The sequence below is a fragment of the Rattus norvegicus genome, chromosome 1, assembly GCF_036323735.1.
Source record: "Rattus norvegicus strain BN/NHsdMcwi chromosome 1, GRCr8, whole genome shotgun sequence".
NCBI lineage: Eukaryota > Metazoa > Chordata > Mammalia > Rodentia > Muridae > Rattus > Rattus norvegicus.
Window position 1 is genome coordinate 90,294,288 of NC_086019.1, and position 20,963 is coordinate 90,315,250.

The following is a 20,963-nucleotide window of genomic DNA, read 5'->3' on the forward strand; positions in this document are numbered from 1 at the left end:
GGCCTTAGACTTTTTTAAAAAATCTTTTTGAGGGGACTGGGGAGATGGCTCAGTGATGACTAAGAGCACTGGTTATTCTTCTAGAGGAACTGGGTTTAATTTCCAGCACCCATATGGCAGCCCAAAACTGTCTGTATTTAACTCAAGTTCTATGGGATCCAACACCTTCATTCAGACCAAACAACAATGCACATGAAATAAAAAATAAGGAAAGCATTTTTAAAAATCTTTTCGGGTTTTTTTTTTTTTTTGAGAGAGGGTCTCATGCAGCTCAAACTGGCCTCAAATTCCTTGCCTTCCACCTCCCAAGCGCTGAAATTACAGACACATGTCGCCATATCCAGATAAACAAAAAGCGCGGGGCTAGGAGCCAAATTCTGGACGTGGCAAGTGTGAGGCAAGCATTCTGCACTGTGGTACATCGCCAGATCGCAACAGCATTTGGAAGTGTTATCCTGCCCTTATCAACAATAGATCAAAAGAGATTCCGAGTTTTCTCGAGTGTTTTCAAGAAAAGTGGGCAGCCAAGCACCGTAGCGCACATCTGTAATATCAGGACTTGGGAGACTGGGACAGGACTATCTCCAGTTCGGATACCTATCTAAGCATCTGGGTGAGCTAAAGGCCATCCCAGATGAGTGGGTGAGATCCTGTCTCAAAAAAAAAAATAACGTGGGCAAAGGGTCCTGTTTGAACTTCTCGCTCTGTCTCCCTTCATGATCATCTTCTGTAAATGACAGTCATGGAAAAGTCCCTCGCCTTGAATTTTGGTCAGGGGACATAGGAAACAAACGAGTTTCTTGCTCGACTCCCTTTACAATTGGAATTTAAGTAATGTAGAACCCTATGAAAACCTGATCTGTCCTTTCAACCCCCGTCTCATCCCTTACTCGTCTCCTTCCATCGAAGCCCGCAAGTAGCTGCCTTGCTTTTGCTCTAAAGGGAGCCTTCCCTTGAATTTCTCTTCAAAAAGTTTCCCGGTCCTTTTCTTTCTGAATCTGCTCTTCCTTCACAGCCCGCGGTGCCCCACGCACACTGTAACAATAACAGTTACGTCTCTATTTCTCCCCAAGAAAGACACTGTGGGGGCCAGGTACTCACGAATCTAGCCAAGCCCCGAGCCCCAGGTCGCCCCAACAGCAAGAGGGCAGCCTGGCGCAGGCCACGGCTCGGCCTCCAGATCTTGGCCGCGGACATCGCTACCGCCATCTTGGCTAGTAACCACTCCTCCTTTCTCAGGAGATAGACATGCGTCTGTCCCATCAGATGCCTTATTCAAATCTCAGCACCACTAGGCCAACGCACTATTTTCTTCCAACCGCCTAGCAACAAAGACGTAGAAATAAGTAAGTTGACCATTTTTATTCTTTAAAATTGCTCCAGTCGTCTGCTTGGAGTTGTTCCAATATCAGGCAATAAAAAGGACAACCTCACTTGAACCTCCAGGGTTCAGGGCCCGGGGCCTTGGGCAAAATGGGCCTAGTCCAAGTCCTGCCCCTTATTCCCTATTCTCCAATGGCTTTGCCAGAATTGGGAGGTGGAGGTGGGCAGGACCAGATTGTTAGTAAACGCCGAGCCACGTGCTAGGGCCACTTCGGGAGTGCCCTAGATTGGCGCTTGCGCGGTAGGTACACGGCCGGTAGAACTGCGCGTGCGGCTGAGCGGAAGCTACGGTAGGAGCCCCAGCGCGCGTGGTCAGCGGCTATGGAGGGAGCAAAGCGTGCAGACGCCAAGGTACTCACTGACACCGGAACAGAGTCCAGCCCTCGAAGTCCAGTCTGCAGCCTCCGGCACTTTGCTTGTGAGCAAAACCTGCTGTCCCGGCCGGATGGATCTGCTTCTTTTCTGCAAGGTACGACTTTAACAAGGTTTAACTCAGCGCGCGCCATCCTCACCGAAGAAGGGTTTTTGAAGAGCGGTTACTGTGTAGTGTGCAACCAAGTACGCCCACCTCCTTGGAGAATTTATTTCTAGATATTGCGTATACCCACCTCCCGACTCGAGAAGAAATGATTTGGCCAGGCTGGTCAATACCTCTTGGAAGAAATCCAGGGCAAGACCCCTCTCCTAAGAGTGAATATTCCAGAATAGGTGTTTCACCAAGGCAAATATTATCCTTGACTAGATTTCTTAAAAAACACTTCTGGATCCATACATCATCGGTTGAGGCTAAGGTGTTTATTTGCATAAATACCCTTTGAGACAGACACATCACCACTACTGGTTTAAATATAATTACTGTGGCAGGTGATATACCTAAGTAAATGCTCTGAAAATTGAACGTGATCCTCCCATCCTGGGCTAACAAGTAGCTCCCCTTCTCTGGTCCCATCATTTGAGAAAACATGCCTTTCCTTGGTATACACGTCTCATCAGGGTAAATGAATAGAAAGAAAAGAGAGATCTCGAGGCTGAGGCCCACATAACCCTGTATCCCAGTCCAGCCAACCAACTTTGAGAGGTCATGGGAGGGTAAAAAACTACCAGAGTAGACAAATGAAGAGGACAAAGATGGAGTTGACAATGGGGAGTTGTGTTTGAGATATTAAGAGCTGATCACTTTATGGCTAGTAAGTTAGTGTGGGGTAGTGGTGGGTCAGAGAGAGCAAGAAAGGACAGTTAAGACAACTGTTCAGGCATTTTCCTGGGAAGGGATCTGGTAGATGGGACAAGAGTTGAAGACTGACAGGAGCTTAAGAAAAGAAATAACACCTTTAGTCACAACACTTGGGAAACAGAGGCAGGGTCTCTATGAGTTCGAGGCCAGCCTGGTTTGTGGAGAGGAGTTCCAGGAAACCCTGTCTTGGGGAGAAAAAAAAAGGGAGACAACCGGGAACTGGAGAGATGGTTTGGTGGTTAAGAACACTTGTGGCTCTTGAAGAGGACAAAGTTCAGTTCCCAACATCTATTCAGGAGGCTGTCAAGCACTTGTAACTCAGGAGCTAGGGGATTAGAAGCCTCTGCATGCAGGGACACACACACACACACACACACACACACACACACACACACACACACAGAGAAAGAGAGGGGGGGCTTGCACAAGCATGCATGCACATAATTAAAAATAAAATAAATCCTAGGGACTGAAAAGGGGAGAATTTCTGTAGCCCCGTTGTAGAGATGGTGGGAAAGAAGAGACTATTTTGCTTGCCGAGAGCACAGTTTATACAGCAGAACAGGAACAGCTACTGTGTAGCTCTAGTAAGCACCTGAGTCTAGTTGGGTCACTTCTGGTTTCAGGGCAGATGTTGGCGCTAAGACCCTGTCCCATTGGGTTTCCTTGGAAAAGCACCCGCAGATGTAATAGTGTTCTCATCCCAGGCTGGCTCCTGGTTTTGCTCACTTGCTAAACTCAGCGTCTCCTGTCTCTCGAGATATAAGAAATAGAATGGGAACCCTTCCATGTTCTAAAACTCTAAACCACGGGGCCCTGGTGCAAATTGGAGACCTTGCAGACTTTCAAAAAGAATGTTGCAGATGGGGCTGGAGAGATGGCTCAGTGGTTAAGAGCACTGACTGCTCTTCCAGAGGTCCTGAGTTCAATTCCCAGCAACCACATGGTGGCTCACAACCATCTGTAATGGGATTTGATGTCCTCTTCTGGTGTGTCTGAAGACAGCGACAGTGTACTTATATATAATAAATAAATAAATCTTTTTAAAAAAATGTTGCAGACACATCTGACCTCAAAGGCTCCTGCAAGAACACCCTATGGGAGGGGGCGTGGCATCAGTGAGCAGTGCAAATGATGGGTATATGTGATAAATGACACACTAACCCTATTACTTCATAGCTGACCTCATTAGGCTCCTCTTGCTCTAATAAGGACCATGACCAGAAGCAACCTGTGGAGGAAAAGGTTTGTTTGGCCTACATACCCCAAGTCCATTGAAGCAGGAACTGAACCATGGAGGAGCCCTTGCCTTTCATGGCTTGCTCAGCCTGTTTTCATTTATAACCCAGGACCACCTGCCCAACAGCAGCGCCGCCCACAGCGAGTGGGACCCTTCCATATCAGTTGTTAATCAGTGAAATGCCTTGGGTCCGGGAGTGTGTGAATTCCCCTGCAGACTTGCCTACAGACCCTTCTGATGGAGGCAGTCCCTCAGTTGCCTCAGTTGAGTTTCCTCTTTCCAGGTATGGCTAACTCGTGCTGAGTTTACCAAATGCAAAGCAAAGGAAGTAACTAGCCAGCACAGTGTCTTACCTTACAAGCAAAATTGATAAAAAGAAAAAAACCCAACAAAAACAAAACCGATGGTACTGAACCCCTAATCCTAGCAGCAGGGAGATAAATAAAGGCAGGAGGAGCAGCTCGTGCCAGGGTCACTCAGCTGCACAGCATGGGCGAGGCCAGCCTTGACCACACAGAACCTGACTGCAGAAAGTCCAATGGAGGGCTGGAGAGATGGCCCAGTGGTTAAGAGCACTGACTGCTCCTCCAGAGGTCCTCAGTTCAAATCCCAGCAACCAACCACCTGTAATGGGATCCGATGCCCTCTTCTGGTGTGTCTGGAGACAGCCACAGTGTACTCATATAAATAAAATAAATAAATCTTTTAAGGGGCGGGGGAAGGAAGGAAGAAAAAAAAGTCCAGTGGAAACCTACAGAGCCCCGGAAGCTGCCCGTGTAGGTTTGTCATCCTATTTTCTGCTTTGGATTTAGCATGAATGCCCCACCACAGAGTGACATCCCTGAGCCCTCAACTTTTAAATGATTGATTTCCTATGGATGTCCCCAGTGCCCGAGCAGGACAGAAGAGTGTGAACTTCCCAAAAATGTAGTTACAAATGGTTGCGAGCCATCTCTCCAGCCCCAACCTGTGATCCACTGTACACATACATTTTATCAGTGTGCAGCTGTGCTGTAAAGCGGGAGTTATGTCAGAAACGTGGAGACTGCTGTGCAGTGCAATGCCTTCCTGTCGTAGGGAGCCTCTCTGAAGCCTGCAGACATTAACAAACTCCTCACACAAGGGCCAGTAAGACCCGGACGGGACCAGAAGCCAGACTTTTTACTCTCCAGACCCATTTGTAACCACTCTGGGAAAATATGCAGAAATTAAGACCCCCCCCTACACATCACAATCTTTTTTTGTTCATTTGTCCTTTTAAAATGCTTTTACTAATATATTTTAATTATATCTAATAAGGGATTTGTTTGGTTGGCTTATGAGATGGTCTCATGTAGCTCAGGGTGGCCTCAAACTTAGCTCGGAACCAAGGATGATCTTGATTTCCTGATCCTCCTGTCTGTCTCCCAAACACTGGGATGTGTATGTACTTCGGGGGTGAGAGCCATGTGTGTGCCAGTGCCCATGAAGGGCAGAAGAGGGTGTCGATCTCTCGGAGCTGGGTGATGTGGTGGTTGTAAGCTGCCTGATGGGGGTGCTGGGAACTCATTTCTAGTCCTCTGGGAGAGCGGCGTGCATGTTGACACACCACCACCACCCAGCCATCCCTGCGGCCCCAACTGTCTCTAACAATTCACCATGGCTGAGGTCCGCAGTAAGCTCTGCCCCTGCTGACCAGTGTCCTGCATGTTTGAAGGGAACTGCTTCTCTTTAAAGTCCGTGTTTATTTCATCTTCTTGTGCGATGCTGAGACACATGGCCTCCTGCTGCTGTGAGACCCAGTCACCTGATCGGCACAGAAATGCCCTGAGGGGGGGTTGGGGATTTAGCTCAGTGGTAGAACGCTTGCCTAGCAAGCTCAAGGCCCTGGGTTCGGTCCCCAGCTCCTTAAAAAAAAAAAAAGAAATGCCCCGAGGAAGACAGTGCCCCTGCTCAAGTGGTGGGTGATCCCCGCCTAAAAATGAGAGAGCAGAGGAAAGAAGTGCTCAGGGTGGCACAGAGTAACCAAGGCCTCCCTCGTGTTCCCCCAGGTGATACCTCTGTCCTGGCTGGAGTCTACGGGCCGGCCGAGGTGAAGGTCAGCAAAGAAATCTTCAACAAAGCCACCCTTGAAGTGATCCTGAGGCCGAAGATCGGCCTGCCCGGTAACTGGACTCCACTGACCCCCACCCCACCCCGTAAAAAAAGGAACCCGGCTCGTCAGGACCTCCTGAGTCCTCGATGCTCGAATGTCCAGTCTCTCTGCACTGCTCTCCTCCCTCTTTGCCCAGCCTTTGATTCTGCTGCACTGGAATGGAGTCCAGAGCACCACGTCTGTGAGGCAGAAGCTCCTCCAGGGTGGATTCTGGTCGAGCCCTCTGCAGAGCTTAGGCTTCCGGGATCCGCACAGGTGGGCTCCAGGCAGGCATTCTAGCCCAGAGCCACGCCATTAGCCTTTCCCTGGTGAATTTAAGGCTATGTGGCGAGGCCATGCAGCCAGCCCTATTGACTTTTTGAGACAGTCTCAAATCCTCTGAGCTGGTAGTGAGCTCTCTTTGTAACCCAGGCTGCCCTCAAATTTGTGATCCCGCTGCCGGGGGGATCAAGTCCCAAGATTACAGACCTGACCACCAGAACCACCCTCTCTTCCTACAATCTTTTTTTTTTTTTTTTTTTTTTTTGGTTCTTTTTTTTTTTTTTTCTGGAGCTGGGGACCAAACCCAGGGCCTTGCGCTTCCTAGGCAAGCACTCTACCACTGAGCTAAATCCCCAACCCCGAGCCACCCTCTCTTGAGCCACGTCTCTGCCTTCCTCTCTCTTCCTTCCCATTACCTTGTTTTTCTAACCTGTTAGTTACCACATCTCCCCACCCGTGGTGGGATGGGCCTGCTCTGGTGGGAGTAGATACGGCCAGTATCACAGAACATGGCCACGTCCAGGTTTTCCTCCTTGGGTGGCTGGCTGCCAGACCCCTGGCCAAGGTTAGGCATAGCGGGTGTTACCCAGAAACGTTCAGACTCTCCTGGGAGTGTGTACACCATCCCGGGCCGAAGCTGACAGCCCCTTCCTGAAGTCTCCCTCCAGAGGCTGGATCGAGCAGAGCAAGATGACAGGGTGGAAGGGAAGAACCTGACCGCTTCCCATCTCCCCAGGCGTGGCTGAGAAGAGCCGGGAGCGACTGATCAGGAACACGTGTGAGGCAGTGGTTCTAGGGGCCCTGCACCCCCGGACCTCAATCACCGTGGTGCTGCAGGTGGTGAGCGACACTGGCTCTGTATCCTTCCCCAGCCCTCTCCTCCAGGAAGTGCCCAGGACCTCCCCTATGGCTTCCATTTGGGTGACCTTAGACTGGGCCATGGCCCTCAAGATGGCTCAGTGGATAAAGGTGCTTGCCAGCCTGAGTTCACTTCCCAAGGCTCATACGGTAGTAGGGGAAAACCAACTCCCACAAGTTGTCCTTTAACCACCATGTGAACACACAGGAATAAATGTAATTTTTAAAAATTAGCAAGCAGGACTCACTGTGTGCTGCTAGGCCTGGCACTGAGCACCTCATGGTGTTAAGTCATTCAGTTCTCACAGGACCTGCACTGGGTAGCACTGTAGTTCCTGGGTAAATCCCAAGACATGGGCTCAGGCTCTCTTGTTCGAGAGCTCCCGCATGTGTGCTTCTCATGTTGCCTTGTTTCAGGTGAGGAAGTTGATACTCAGAGAGGGGCAGTGTTTTGTCCAGTGGAGCAAGATGGTAACAAGTGCGGGACTCAAGCTCAGGTCTGCCCCACCTCAGAGCCTCTGCACTTGCACCTGGCTCTCTCCTGGGGAGCAGCGAGCAGGCAAAGGTCTTTAGCTCCGTTATCCAGCGTGGCAGCTGCGCGCTAGATTCCCAGGGGGTGAGCCTGGCTTTGCCAGTGTCTTTCATATGTGACTTTGGGAATCCCTCTCCTTGACCCTGTTTCACTAGCAATAGTTGGTACATCCCTTGGTGTGTGTGTGTGTGTGTGTGTGTGTGTGTGTTCCCTGGCATTATCCCATCTGACACAGGAATACTAAGACTTAGAAAACCAGACAATCTTACAGCTGGGAGAGAGGCAATAAGGCCCAGTGTGGAGCAGCAGCAGCCACTACTCGATGCCAGTGCCACCTATGCGCCCTGCCACACTGCTGCTCTGTGGTCAGTCAGCGATGTCTGCAGCAGGCATCAGCAGGAAAAAGGAAGTGTGAGCGTGTTCTAGTGGCCAGCCCCACAGCAGACATTCTCCTTAACCAGTCCGTGATGCCCAGCTCTTGGCCTGTTGCCTGAATGCAGCCTGCATGGCATTGGTGGATGCAGGCGTGCCCATGCGAGCCCTCTTCTGTGGGGTCACCTGTGCCCTGGACCCTGATGGCAATCTTGTGCTGGACCCCACAACCAAACAAGAAAAGGTAGGCGTGGCAAGCTGGTGTTGGTGAAGGGCTGCAGCTCAGAATGCCTCCAGGCCTGACCCTAACATGGCAGTTGGCTTGTGCACCCTTGACACACTTGGCGGGTTCTGACCTATTTGTCAAGGCTCATTCAGCTTTAAGTGCTAGAAACCCATCTCAAGCCAGACTTACACCAGCCAGAAAAGAAACTTGCTAGCATTCACTCCCCAACCGTAGAGCAGAGCTCTGGTTCTTATGCCCTGTGCTGGTGTGATGGTGATGACAGGGAAGCCCGTTTCCCACCCTTCACATGAAGTGATTGGAAACCCTAGCAGTGTGGCTGGACCTCAGCAGGATCGCAGTGGGTTGCAGATACAGGCACAGAAAAAGGTGCAGTCACCTCACCTTTGTGGCTTTTGCTGCAACTGCTGCTGCCTGAGTGGGAAGCGGGATGCTTGTCTGGAGGCTTCCCAGGATCCCATCAGATAACCAGGAAAGCCTAATGGCAAGAGAGCCTTTGGCTTGCCTATGTAGGACAGAACAAGGAAGGATGCTGGAGAGGCAGCCAGGAAATGACCAGCACTGTGTTTCCCCTGTAGGACAGGGAAACTGCTCAGAATAGAGACATAGGAGCAAAGAAATAAACAGTTACCTAGGAATGGGTTGGTATGTAGACAGAGGGCTTCAGCTGACCTAGAGGCTAAGGATCCAGTTACTCCTGTTTGATACTGTCTGAGATCTTAGAAAGGAGGGTCCCTGGATACTTAACAGTCTTCTACCTCTTGTCCCTAGGAGGCCCGGGCCATTCTGACCTTTGCTCTGGATAGTGCGGAGCAGAAGCTGCTCATGTCCGCCACCAAGGGGCTCTATTCTGATGCAGAGGTACCCATGTGGGGCGGGGCACCACCCAGAATCTTTTCTCCTATCGCTGGCTGTAATGCCTTGTCCCAGCTCAGAGCAGGCTCTTCTTTATATCCCCTGCAAGGGACAGGGAAGGGCACATTCTCAGGGCTTAGTTCCTGAAGTTCCTGCCCTGTGTGCACAGGGTTCTGGGCTACAAGTTTAATCTCAGCACAGGGGAGACAGGCAGGCATAGTTCTGAATTCAAGGCCAGCCAGGGCAACATTTTGAGATCCTGTCTTAAGAAGAAAAAAAAAAATGCTCCTTTGTAGCATTTTAAAGGAAAGCCTGAAAGGTTAAATCAGAAAACAGGATTCAGCTTGAATTCAGTTGTCAGCACAGAACAGTGCCCTCTAGAATTCTGGGCTCCCAAGGGGTCTGTGCCTGTATTTCTTTTGATTTAGATCTCTCATTTCATGGCTCTTACAGTTATTGGAGTTGGGCTTGGGGGCTGACAGCTGTGATCAAAACACTTCAGAGGCTGGGGCAGAAGGACTGGTGTGAGTTCCAGGCCAGCCTGGACTATGTAGTAAAAACTTGTCTCAAAAAGAGAGCAGAGGCTCCAGGCAGGTCTGTCTAGTCACGCTCAGCAGGCCGTAAGTTAGGAGAGCTGCTAAGTCTGAGATCATCTTGAGCTACATATATAGTTCCAGGCCAACCTGGGCTACATGGCAAGATCCTGTCTCAAATAACAGCAAAAGACGTGAAGGTTAAAGGGTTATGCCTCTACCTCTCAGGCTCTCCAATTCTTTGAGTTCTTTAAGGCGTGAGGATTCTGATCTCAGGGATTCGAGGTCCTGTTGCTTTCATGAAGAGTGTGGTCCCCAAAGCCCTTAATCTCATTTCATTAAGAAAAAACTTAGGGGCTAGGAAGACGGGTCTAAATTAGAAACGCTTGCTGCCAAGCCTAATCGGCTGACTTCAGTCCCCAGGACCACCATGGCAGAAGGAGAGAACCAACGCCTTCAACTTGGTCTTTAATCTCCACAGGGCATGCTCAGGCACTGTGATTTATGTATTAAAGAGGGAGCAGGCTTAGGGGCTTGAGGATGTGGCTTAATTGGTAGAGGGTTTGTCCCACGCATCCCCGGCACAATACAAAGCCAGGAGTAGTGACGTACAGTGACTGCGGCAGGGTGATTGTTGCCGCCATGATGTAAGCGTCTCATTGTGGGGTGGGAATGAGGAGGTGCTGAGGAAGGACATGGCTGTCCTGGTGGTGAGGAGTGATAGGAGGGCCGGGGAGGATGTAGGTTCGGGGACTCCTTTGGGGTTAACTTGCTTCTCGTTCCCAGCTCCAGCAGTGTCTGGCCGCCGCCCAAGCTGCCTCACAGCACATCTTCCGCTTCTACCGAGAATCCCTGCAGAGGCGCTACTCCAAGAGCTGAGGCCCGCCAGGGCAGGGCGCCCTCCACCACGCCCACCGCCTACCCGCCAGCAGCCAGCACTCCACTGTGCCTCTGTCTGTGCCCAGGTAGCCTCTGGTCCTGTCGCAGCAGGGGCTGCTGAGGCAGGCTAGGGAGGGGCTTAGGGACATTCTAGGCCTGGGTACAACCCTCTCTTCACCAGGACACCATTAAAAAGGGCTCACCTGTGTTGAGCGAGTGAGTCGGTAGCCACTGATCTGGTGTCTGCAGAGCACTCATTCAGCAGCCTGCTTGGCGCCAAGGGGCTGCAGTGAACGAGAGACCCAGGCCGCGTGGTCCAGGGTAAGAGGTGGGTGTGGTGGTGTGGCCAGTAGTCCTTGCCACTTGGTAGGTAGAGATCATTTCCCACCGCACAGTGAGTCTGAGGCCATGCTGGGCTCCATGAGACCATCTTACTTTTAAAAGGAAGGTGATCTGGAGAGAGCTCAGCCATTAAGAGAACTTCCTTTGCTTACAGAGGTCCAGGGTTGAGTTCCCAGCACCCACATCAGGAGCTCATAACCACGTGGCTCAGCTGCCGTGGGATCGGACCTCCTCTTCTGCACACACAGAGACAGTTAACCTGAGGGGGTGGAAGGGCTCATTCCGCATCAGGATGCCTTTACCGTAGAGCAGCTGGAGATTGCCCTGAAGGAGGAAGGTGTGAGCTCTTGGCTGACGTGGGAGGAAAGGGCAGGAGGAAAGGGAAGAGATGTCCACATGGGGGCTTAAGGGGATTACATCCCGCACCCCATGAAACAGGGTGATACCGTCCTCATGTACGATGTCACAGACAAGAGCTAGGTAACTATGAGGTCAGCCCTCAGCCTACCCAAGAAGACCAAAGGGCCATGAGACTCTGGTCCCAGAGCCATGGCTACGCAGGGCAACAACCGTGTTCCAGGAGCACCCCATATGTGAACAAGCTACTGGGATCCAGTCGGCTCCTCTGCCCACACACTCTTGGGGACCGACGGGGTGGAGTCAAGCATTTGGGAATTTCTGTGAAGACTGACTCCCGTAGCCCATCAGCATGAAGCCAGATCAACAGCCCTGGACAGTTTCCAGGCAGGGCCTATCCCACCTTGTACTTCACACGCCATTACCCCCATGCTGTGTGGGATCGTAGATGCTGGAGGGAATGCAAAGTGGAAATGGATTTTCTTCCCGCAGGATCCATCCCAGTGGCCCGCAGCACTCAGAAACCTCCCTCTTTATCACCTGATGTCATTAGGCCCTGGGCGGATATTCCCTTACCTGGTGCTGCCAGCACTGTTTCCTTAAGGATCCGCCCATTGCATAGCTGGGCTGTGGTGTGCACACACCCTCAGTCCCAGTGCCCGAGGGGCAGAGGCAGACAGACCTCTGATTTCAAGGCCCATTCTGCAGGGAACCTAGGGACTTGGCTGAAGTGAGTTTGGGCAGTTACTTGAGAAGATAGATTTACGATCTCTAGATGGTTTGAGCTATTTGGATCCTTTCCTCTAAGAAAAGGAAAAGAAGTCAAGTTTCTGGACAGAGCAATGATCATATCATGGAAGCTGAGCTACACTTTTTTGATCCACTTTTTTGTTTTGGTAGCTCTTGTTCTGTTTGGTTTTTTCGAGACAGTCTCAACTGTGTAGCTCTTGACTGACCTTGAACTCATATATAGACCAGGATGCCCTTGAACTCACAAAGATCCTCCTGCCTCTGCCTCCCAAGTGCTAGACAGTTACGCTACCACCAGCAGCTGGCTTTGGGATGTGAACATGGGGACTTGTGAATTCTGAGTAAACCCTTTACTATCGAGCCATGCCCCGACCCTGTTCACCACCACAACCACCCCAAGACTGGGTCTCTGTGTAGCCCTGGCTGTCCTGCAATTCCCCTTGTAGACCAGGCTGACCTCAAACCCAGAGATGTACCTGCCGCTGCCTCCTAAGTGCTGGGACTGCCGGCTCACATTTTTAGGTTGAGTCAGTCTCCATAACTTGTTACGGCTGGCTCTCTACCCCACAGTACTAGGGATTAAACCAGGGACCTAGGATATGCTAGGTCCTACCTGTTCTGCCTACCCCCAGGCCAGCTTGAACTTGTGTCCTCTTCCCTCAGCCTCCTGAGCCAGAACAGGCATGGCTCCCAGGACCTCTCTACCATCAGTTCTCCTCTCCGTTGATTATGGACTACTGAATAGTTCTCCCTCTGCTGTGGGAAGAGCTCAGAGACAGGCTAAGGCACACACACAGATGAGACCAGTTCAGGAAGTCATTCTGTCTAGGGTCACGCAGCTGCCAGGTCGTCGTGTACTCGGATGACTGGAGAAGAGATAGTGTAACATCCCACCTCCAGCTCTGCGGTCCAATGCCAGCTAACGTAGCCGGCCCTTCCTTCCTGCTCTCAGATAGTCCTCCCTGTCCACCCTGGACATATCCAAGCACAGACAGACTCCGGTTTGGCTTCAGGGTATCTTTAATCTCTCACATTGCTTCTTTCTGGAGGGTGGGGGTGGCCAGGAAAGGGAGGGGACCTCCAGCTGACTTGTTTCTGAGTGATGTCCTCGCCGTCACCATGTGTGCACCAAGATCATCCATTCTGCTCACGGGTTTGATGGTCCTCTGGTCTCTGCATTCACAGTGGGGGCCGAAGAGCAACTAGGGCGGGTCTCGGGAGGCAAGGTAGGCAGCCAAGGTCACCAGGGCAGCCGCATATGTGCACAGGCCCAGCCCCACGGCAAGGACCCCCAGCAGGAAAGCACGGCGGGAGGCAGCCCCTGCCCCTTGGACGTCCCCCTTGGCCCAAGCCTTGCTGGTCTGTAGAGGCAGTGGGCAGTGGTAACCAAAGTGCCCCCCTCACCCTCTGTCCTGCTTCCTGTGGCTCGCTCCCCTTCCCCCACCCAGCATGACTAATCCATTTGTCTATTCCCAAAACGGGGTTGGGGCAATGTAGTTGGTGGATATTTAATGAAAGAATGTATTACATAGGTGGTGTCCTACACCTTTAATCCCAGCACTGAGAGGCAGAGGCAGGCAGATCTCTTATGTATTTAAGACCAGCCTGGTCTACAGGGTGAGCTCCAGGGCAGCCAAGGCTACACAGAGAAACCTTGTCTGGGGGATTTCCAGATGCCACTATCATATGCCAGGATATTAACTCAGTTGATTTACACAGTAAACCCAAGAGAGGATCGTTCCCATTTACTGAGGAGCAAAGCCGTAGGGCGCTCACTAGCTTCTGTAGTCTCTTAAAGAGTGGAATGAGGATGATTCTAAGCCCTTCACCACCACTCTGGAGTCATGAAATGTGCCTTGGTTTTCCTCCAGTTTCCTTCCTTTGTTTTTACTTTATATAGTGTTTGGTTGTTCTGACACAGTCTCGGATAACACAGGCTGGCCTGAGGTCCCTTTGCAGCTAAAGATAACCTTGAGTTTAGATCACCCCACCTTCGTCTCTTATGTGTTGATCATCAAACTCAGCACTTGATGCACACCAGGCAAGCGCTCTGCCCATTGAGCTGCATCCTTGGCCCTGTTCTTTTTTGGTTTTGGTTCTTTGAAGACAAGATCCTACTTTGTAGCCAGGTTGGCCTTGAAACTCCTCAGCTCTCCAAATACTGACTGGGATGACAGGCGGTCACAACCACATCTACTCATACCTGTGTGTTTCTATGTGGAACCTTCTCTCCAGCCTACCCCACTGTGGCCTTAAGCATAGCGTGGCTCTTGCTTCTTTTTTCTCCTAAGTCAGCACCCTTCCCAGTCCCAACACAGACTGACCTTGTGGGCCAGACAGAAGGCAGCGATGCCCACAGGCCAAAAGCAGCACAGCACAGAGAACACCGCCAGGCCCAGGTGGTCATGGGGAAGAAGTGGAGAGAGCCGGTCACCCCCATCATCATCTGAGTCACTGTCACTGGATGATGTGTCCTACAAACAGGAGAGAGCATAGATGGTAGTCCTCACCCTCCTCCCCCCATCACCCCTGAAGACCAGTGTGCTTCCCAGGGGCCCTCCCAGAGACTTCTCCATCCCCTGGTTCCCTCAGAGGGGAGACATTGGACTCTGAGGATCTCCAGAGAGACCCACCCCCAGGGTGCTGAGTTCATTCTCAAGGATCCAGCTATTGCGAATAATCCTTGGGTGAAAACGGCTGAAGCGGGGTCATGAGAATGTACAGGAGTTAGAGATGCTCCAGTGTTCTGAATTGTCAGGACAAACCTGCCTGCCCCAAATGAGTGTAAAGCCAAGTGTGCTTGTGACCCAGCATTCCTAGTGCAGAGGTAGGAAGGTCGTCAGGGGGCCTACCTGGGTTACATGAGACCTGTCTGGAGAAAATAAGTAAAGGGAAAAACAGAATCCATCGCTGATACCTCCAGGCAGCTCATCAGGAGCAGACCAAATCTTCTCTGGGAAAGGTACCTTCATTCTAGGCCTCGAAATGATTGATCCTAAACATTTTTTCAAACAAAATGTCCAGACACACAGTCAAATATACCATACACAAACAGGGACTTAGAGGGGCAATACAGTTGTCAAAGCCCTTGATGCTAGGAACAATCAGAGGCAGTAAAATGGTATTTACTATGTGTGGCAGGCTGTTTTCAACCTCATGTACTTGGTTTGATTTAGACGAGGTCTGTCTCTCTGTAGCCCTAGGCTGTCTATCCTTCAGAGCTATGTGTAGTCTAGCTGTCTGAAGCCATTCTCCTGCTTCAGCTTCCTGAGTGTCAGGGTTGTGGGCACTTACTGGTCTCCACTATGTAGTCCAGGCTGGCCAACAGAAATCCACCTGCCTTTCCCCCGGGAGTTCTGGGATTAGAGCTGTATGCCAAAACCCTCTGCTCCAAATACTCTGATGTGACTCTGATGTTCTTCCCCTTGAATCTGGGCAGGTTTGCTACTCACTTGACAGAATATGACATAAAGTCACTCTGAGATTTTTAAAGAAAAAGTGACAAAAACCAAGTCTGGTCCAGGGGACTGAAATTTCAAGTCCTGCTGGGCTATAAAGTTCTAACTCAACCTAGGCAACTTACCGAGACCCTGCCTCATACAATGGGAAAACCAGGGTGCTGGCACCTGCCTTAACCCCAGCCTTCAGGAGGTGGAAGCAGGAGGAACACAAGTTCAAGGTCACCTTCAATTACATAGTGAGTTTGAGGCTAGCCTGGGCTACATGAAGCCATTGCACAAGAGATAAACCAGGTGGAGTGGCATAGGCCATGATTCTAGTTACTTGGGGCTGAGGCAAAAAAAAAAAAGAATGTGAGCTGAGAAGTTCAGGCTGGCACGAATATCAAGCCTTGTCTCAAAGAAGATAAATCACCTGACTGCTACAGGTGATGGCGGTGCACACCTTTAATCCCAGCACTCAGGAGGCAGAGGCAGGTGGATCTCTGAGTTCCAGGACAGCCTGGTCTACACAGAAATATCCTGTCTCAAACAACAAAACAAAATTTAAAAAGTAACTTTAAGATGGTCATGTTGGCACAAACCTTTCCAAGCATTCTTGGAGGCTGAGGTAGAAGGATGAAGAATTTAAGGTCAGCCTGAGAGATACACAGACTGAGAAAGGGGGAGTAGGGGCTGGAGAGATGGCTGAGTGGTTACAGCTTTGTAACTCCAGGTCCAGGTGATCTGAATAGTAGGAAATGTGTTACTCACTGGGGACACGCATGCATGCGCACGCACATGTGTGCGCGCGCACACACACACACACACACACACACACACACACAATATAAGGGCTGTAGAGAGCTCATTGGTTAAGGGAGCTGGCAGAGGATCCATGTTGGATTCCCGGCACCCACCCACATGGTAACTCACAACTCTGTTAACACTAGTCCCAAAGAGACCTAGCGCCCTCTTCTGGCGTCCACAGACACCGCATGAATATAAAGCACAGATACGAAAGCAAAACACCCACACACATAAAAATAAAATGGTTTAAAGTAATAGAATCAAAATCTAAAATTAAAAGAATATTTTCTAAAGCAGTGGGAGGGAGATCAGGGAGCTAGGTCAGCAGGTAAAGCCACCGGCCGCTGAGCCTAATGAAAGCTGTCCTCTGACTCTACATGTGTGCCCTGGCCTCACTCCATACGGAGCATGCACACACAAATAAATGTTAGGGTTGTTGTTGTTTGTTTTTTTTTTTTAAATTAAAGACTTTAACTTCAAAGACTGGGTCAACAGAAGCCAGATGTTTACGGGTTCTGGAACGAGAAGTAGTTAGATTGGAAGGGAGACAGCAAACAAAGATTAAAGAAAGTGGTCAAAGTCTGAAGAAAAAGAAAAGCAAAAGACTGCATTTGGGAGACAGGACCAGGTGGATCTCTCTGAGTTCAAGACTGGCCTGGTCTACAGAGAGAGCTCCAGGTCTGTCGTGGCTCCACAGAGACTCGTGAGACTCCCAGCCAGCCCTCAACAGTCAAGAGAGACTCCAGACCTAGGCAGGTAGCTCTGCTGTCAACCTGATGCTCCTACCTCAAGGTCAGGGGTCTCAGGCTCCCCCAGGCCAGCGCTCACTGAAGGAAGAGGTGGGAGAAGAAGCTGCCAGCCTCTCGGGGAATCTGCAAAGGCAGTTTCTGGGAAGAGGGTTCCCAGCTCTGGTTTCTCAGACTTGGAAGCAAGGAGGTCCCAGGTTACGCTTGGCAGTAAGGGTTGCTGGAGTTCCTGTATGCTGGAGTTGTCCATGGCTATAGTAAAGAGACCTGGAGACAGGGAGACAATGCAAATTGCAAAAGTTTTGCCTTCATCCATCACCCGTCTGCCTATCGGCTTTAGAAACGAGTGAGCTCAAAACACCCTTCTATTCACTTTACAGATAGAAAAACAGACTTTGAGAATAGAAAGGGGTTACCTAATTTACACAGACTATTCAGGAACCCTGATGGTCAATTCTGGGTTCAATTTAAAAACAAAATTATTGACCTTTAGGGCTGGAGAAATGGCTGCTCTTCCAGGGGCTTCAGGTTCAATCCCCAGCACCCACATGGTGGCTCACAACTGTCTAGTTCCAGGAATCTGATGCTCTCACACAGGCATACATGCAAGCAAAACACCAATGCACATAAAATAAAGATAAATCACTTTTTAAAAATTACACACCACTGGGCAGTGGTGGCACACACCTTTAATCCTAGCACTTGGGAGGCAGAGGAAAGTGGATCTCTTAAGTTCCAGGACAGCCTGGTCCACAAGGCAAGTTCAAGGCAGCCAAGGACATACAGAGAAATCCTGTCTTGAAAAACCAAAAATAAATAGTAAAATAAAAATTGTGTACCTGTTGTTTGATCATTGTAAACCATGTCTTACACACGTTTGTCCCTTGAGCCCTCCCATCCCCAGGTTCGCAGGTCCACAGCCTTCCTCCTGTAATGCACACATCCATCCCTCACCCCCAGTGACTTAGGAACTCCACCCTAGTTCACACTCCTCTAGCCGTCACTCAAACTCAGTTCCCAGGGCCACTGTCACCATCAAGGTAAACCCACCCTCACCCACACCCTGTTGTCTGTCAAAGGTCTCCTTGAGCACATGCTGCAAATGACAGTGGCTCCCCTCAGAAACATGTCTGAGGCCGACAACGTTATTATGTGTCCCTGAGCCTCCTTACACAATCAGTCCTCACCTTTGCTGCATCTGAAACCGCAAACACCCTCACCACGCAGATAACCCCCCACTCCACCCCACCTCCACCGCCTCTCTTCTCAGCTCTCATCCCTTCCATTGCACACCTGTCCAGCTCAACCGGTGTCACACCTTGCCCCTTTTCCACCGCGCCCAGGACGCCACGCATCTCCCCCACTAGCCTGTCTGTCGCCTTAGCTCTCCAGCATATGTACTGTTAACACTCAACCAGAAAGATCTTTCTCGTTCTACTATTCCCCTGCCCCACATCATTCCAAATCTAGCGCAGGTCTCCGCCAAAGGTTCGCCCCCGCAACGCCAGGACCCCGGGGGAAGAGCAATGTCCCCATCAATTCTCACCGCCCACAGCCAGACGCCCGACCTCCTTGGGTCTCGCAGGGCACCCACCTTGCCCTGCCGCCCAGAGATGGGCAAACCTGAACCCAGAGATCGGGTGTCCCGGGTACCCCGTACAGGGTCTGAGAGCTGCTGAGCTGCGCTTTGGTCTCTGCGCCCCGGCCACCCCGCAGCGCGCAGTGGGAGGAGAGAGGCGGGGCAATAGCTCCAGACTCCGCCTATCCGCGGTGCCCCGGGAGGGGGTCTTGAAGGCTTCTTCGACTCTGGGGGTCCCAGAGCCAGCAGCAGCTTCTCCCTTAAGGAGGCTGAAACCTGTTGGTTGGAACATGGCTGGACCCCACTTTCCTCCCCCAAAAAGATGGCCCCGCAACAACAGTAATAGCACCGACCACAGCTTTGTGCCTTGTTCTAAGAGGTGCTTTAAATATACACAGACACAGAACAATTCTAAGAGGCACGGTATATGGTCTTATTTTACACCGCAGCAAAGAGGCGCAGAGAGGTGAAGTAACTGGCCCGAGAACACAGCTTGTTCAATGAGTGCGGATGCTGCCCCTGGCCCCGTGCTAGCTGCATTCCTTTCAATTTGCAGATGAGGAAACTGAGGCCAGGACACTGGCGCCTGTGCTGACACAAACAAATGGAACTAGTGCCAACAGACCGCAGCTGAATTCCTTACTGACCTCGAGGAAGCGAAGAAGCCGAGGTAGGAAGACTGAGGACAGAGGCCGAGGAATGGTCTAGGAAGGGGTGCTATAAGCATTCATCAGTGTCTCTGGTGGTGTCCGTGATTCAGGATTGGGCTTTCTGCATACGGGTCCTTTGCAGGCATCTCAAGGCACTTGGTGTGTACTTTGGACCATAGATAGCTTTATCTGTCTAAACTTACGTTCCTTCATCTGAAAACTCAGGACGTATGCCCAGACTCCTAGATGTGATGACATACAATTAAATTTATTTCATTACACTTATTTATTGTGTGGTGCACACATGCTGCATAGAGCAGGCATGAGTAGAAATCAGAGGACGAGTTGTAGGAGTAGATTATTTTCTTCCACCAGGTATGTACTTGGGATCCAACACAGGTTACAGGATTAGCAGCAAACTCCCCGTTCCCGAGTCATTTCAACAGCCCAACATATGGATTTAACTTAGATGTGACAACAAATGCCCACACATTTACCCAAAACCTGGCAAAGTATGCGCGGTGAACACGTGAAATGTGTCTATCAATTTTATTGTTCATAACTCATGCCTGTTCAACTGAAGAATTCTCCTGGCTCTCCAAGACATCCCCCTCCTTCAGGAAGCCCACACAGCTTTCACTGCCTCCCTCTCCTGCAGTCCTCCATCTGGCTAGACGGGGAGGATTCCCCTGGCCTGATGTGGGGCCCTGGAGTTCCCTAGCTCTAGGGTGCCAGGGAACTTTGCCAAGAGTCCAAACACTCAAGCTGGCACGGGCCCCACTCCCAGAGAGAGCAGATGGCGTCTGGGAGCACGCTTGGCTCAGTCTGAGTTTCTGGCACAGAGACCCACAGGAGGGATAATGCCAGGGGCAAGGGCCAGGATGGTTTTCACCAGAACGTATTTACTAGCTCCTTCCTCTTGCTCCAGTTGTCTTTTACACCAAGTAAAAAACTGCTAACCTCTTCCGTTTGCATGCTTCCTGCCTGCTCCCATCAGCATCAGCTCCCCCGGGTCTGGGATTTATTTTCTTTTGTTCAGGGCTGTGCCTCGGGCCAGAAAACATTGCCTGGCATAAAGTAGGCCCTCCTTTCAGACTCGAAGGATAACGGTATGAACTCCTACCAGCCTCATTTTTCCATCAGACCACTGAGCTCAGTGACAGCCCACCCTCCTTTCCCTCCTAGTGGCGAATTCCTGTCAAGGTAAACTATGGCCTTGTAGCGCCTCCTCAGTCCACCTCTTCCAGGGAAGGCCTGGGGGGCTTGTGTGTGTGTGTGTGAGTCCTAGAATGTGGAGAGAGAGAGAGAGAGAGAGAGAGAGAGAGAGAGAGAGAGAGAGAGAGAGAGAGAGGGAGAGAGAGAGAGAGGGAGAGAGAGAGAGAGGGAGATTAAGAGATTTAATGCTAGAGAAGCCAAAATTCCCTGCATGCTAATAGGCAACTAACTGTACCTTTGTCACTTCCTTACCAGGGGGATTCTAGGTAGGGCCTCTACCTCTGAACCATACCTCCTATCCCTTACTGTGGGATTCTAGACAAGGGCTCTACCACTGAGCCACACCCCCCAGCCTCTCATTGGGGGATTCTAGGCAGGGGCTCTACCACTGAGCCACGCCCCCAGCCCCTCACTGGAGGATTCTAGCCAGGGGCTCTACCACTGAGCCACGCCCCCAGCCCCTCACTGGAGGATTCTAGCCAGGGGCTCAACCACTGAGCCACTGGACATGGATGCTGGAAACGGATCTCAGGTCCTCTGGAAGAACAGCAA

The 20,963-nt window shown here is 50.9% G+C and overlaps 3 protein-coding genes across 16 annotated transcripts in view; 1 reads left to right on the top strand and 2 right to left on the bottom strand.

The window, feature by feature from the left end:
- The window catches only part of Bckdha (branched chain keto acid dehydrogenase E1 subunit alpha), a 28,791-nt gene extending 27,557 nt beyond the window's left edge, over positions 1-1,234 (bottom strand). The window contains exon 1 of one of the 4 annotated variants that reach the window (XM_039101525.2): positions 1,102-1,234. In XM_039101525.2, coding sequence (XP_038957453.1) covers positions 1,102-1,209 — 108 coding nt within the window. In that variant the 5' untranslated portion in view covers positions 1,210-1,234. The remainder of the gene's footprint in view (positions 1-1,101) is intronic. The other 3 variants (XM_017588814.3, XM_063281522.1, NM_012782.1) reach the window with 3 other exon arrangements.
- Exosc5 (exosome component 5) lies at positions 1,208-10,760 on the top strand. 2 transcript variants are annotated; one of them, XM_063261365.1, is made up of 7 exons: positions 1,208-1,346; positions 1,629-1,852; positions 5,888-6,001; positions 6,989-7,110; positions 8,118-8,258; positions 9,030-9,119; positions 10,433-10,760. In XM_063261365.1, exons 2-7 carry the CDS (start codon positions 1,705-1,707, stop codon positions 10,523-10,525), a joined length of 708 nt encoding a protein of 235 aa, XP_063117435.1. In that variant the 5' UTR covers positions 1,208-1,346; positions 1,629-1,704; the 3' UTR covers positions 10,526-10,760. The 2 variants fall into 2 exon arrangements, with proteins under 2 accessions (XP_063117435.1, NP_001100963.2); NM_001107493.2 differs by lacking the exon at positions 1,208-1,346 and having other exon boundaries at positions 1,622-1,852.
- Positions 10,761-12,976: 2,216 nt separating this feature from the next.
- Positions 12,977-20,509, bottom strand: Tmem91 (transmembrane protein 91). Of its 10 annotated transcripts, none has more exons than XM_006228525.3 (5): positions 18,562-18,696; positions 17,655-17,764; positions 17,008-17,234; positions 14,299-14,448; positions 12,977-13,335 (listed from the first exon to the last, which is right to left on the bottom strand). In XM_006228525.3, the coding sequence occupies exons 3-5, from the start codon at positions 17,215-17,217 to the stop codon at positions 13,177-13,179; spliced, it is 519 nt and encodes a 172-aa protein (XP_006228587.1). In that variant the 5' UTR covers positions 17,218-17,234; positions 17,655-17,764; positions 18,562-18,696; the 3' UTR covers positions 12,977-13,176. The 10 variants fall into 10 exon arrangements, with proteins under 10 accessions (XP_006228587.1, XP_006228588.1, XP_038949541.1 ...); XM_006228526.4 differs by having other exon boundaries at positions 17,655-17,760; positions 18,562-18,580; XM_039093613.2 differs by lacking the exons at positions 17,655-17,764; positions 18,562-18,696 and adding an exon at positions 19,194-20,509.
- Between the last annotated feature and the right edge of the window lie 454 nt (positions 20,510-20,963).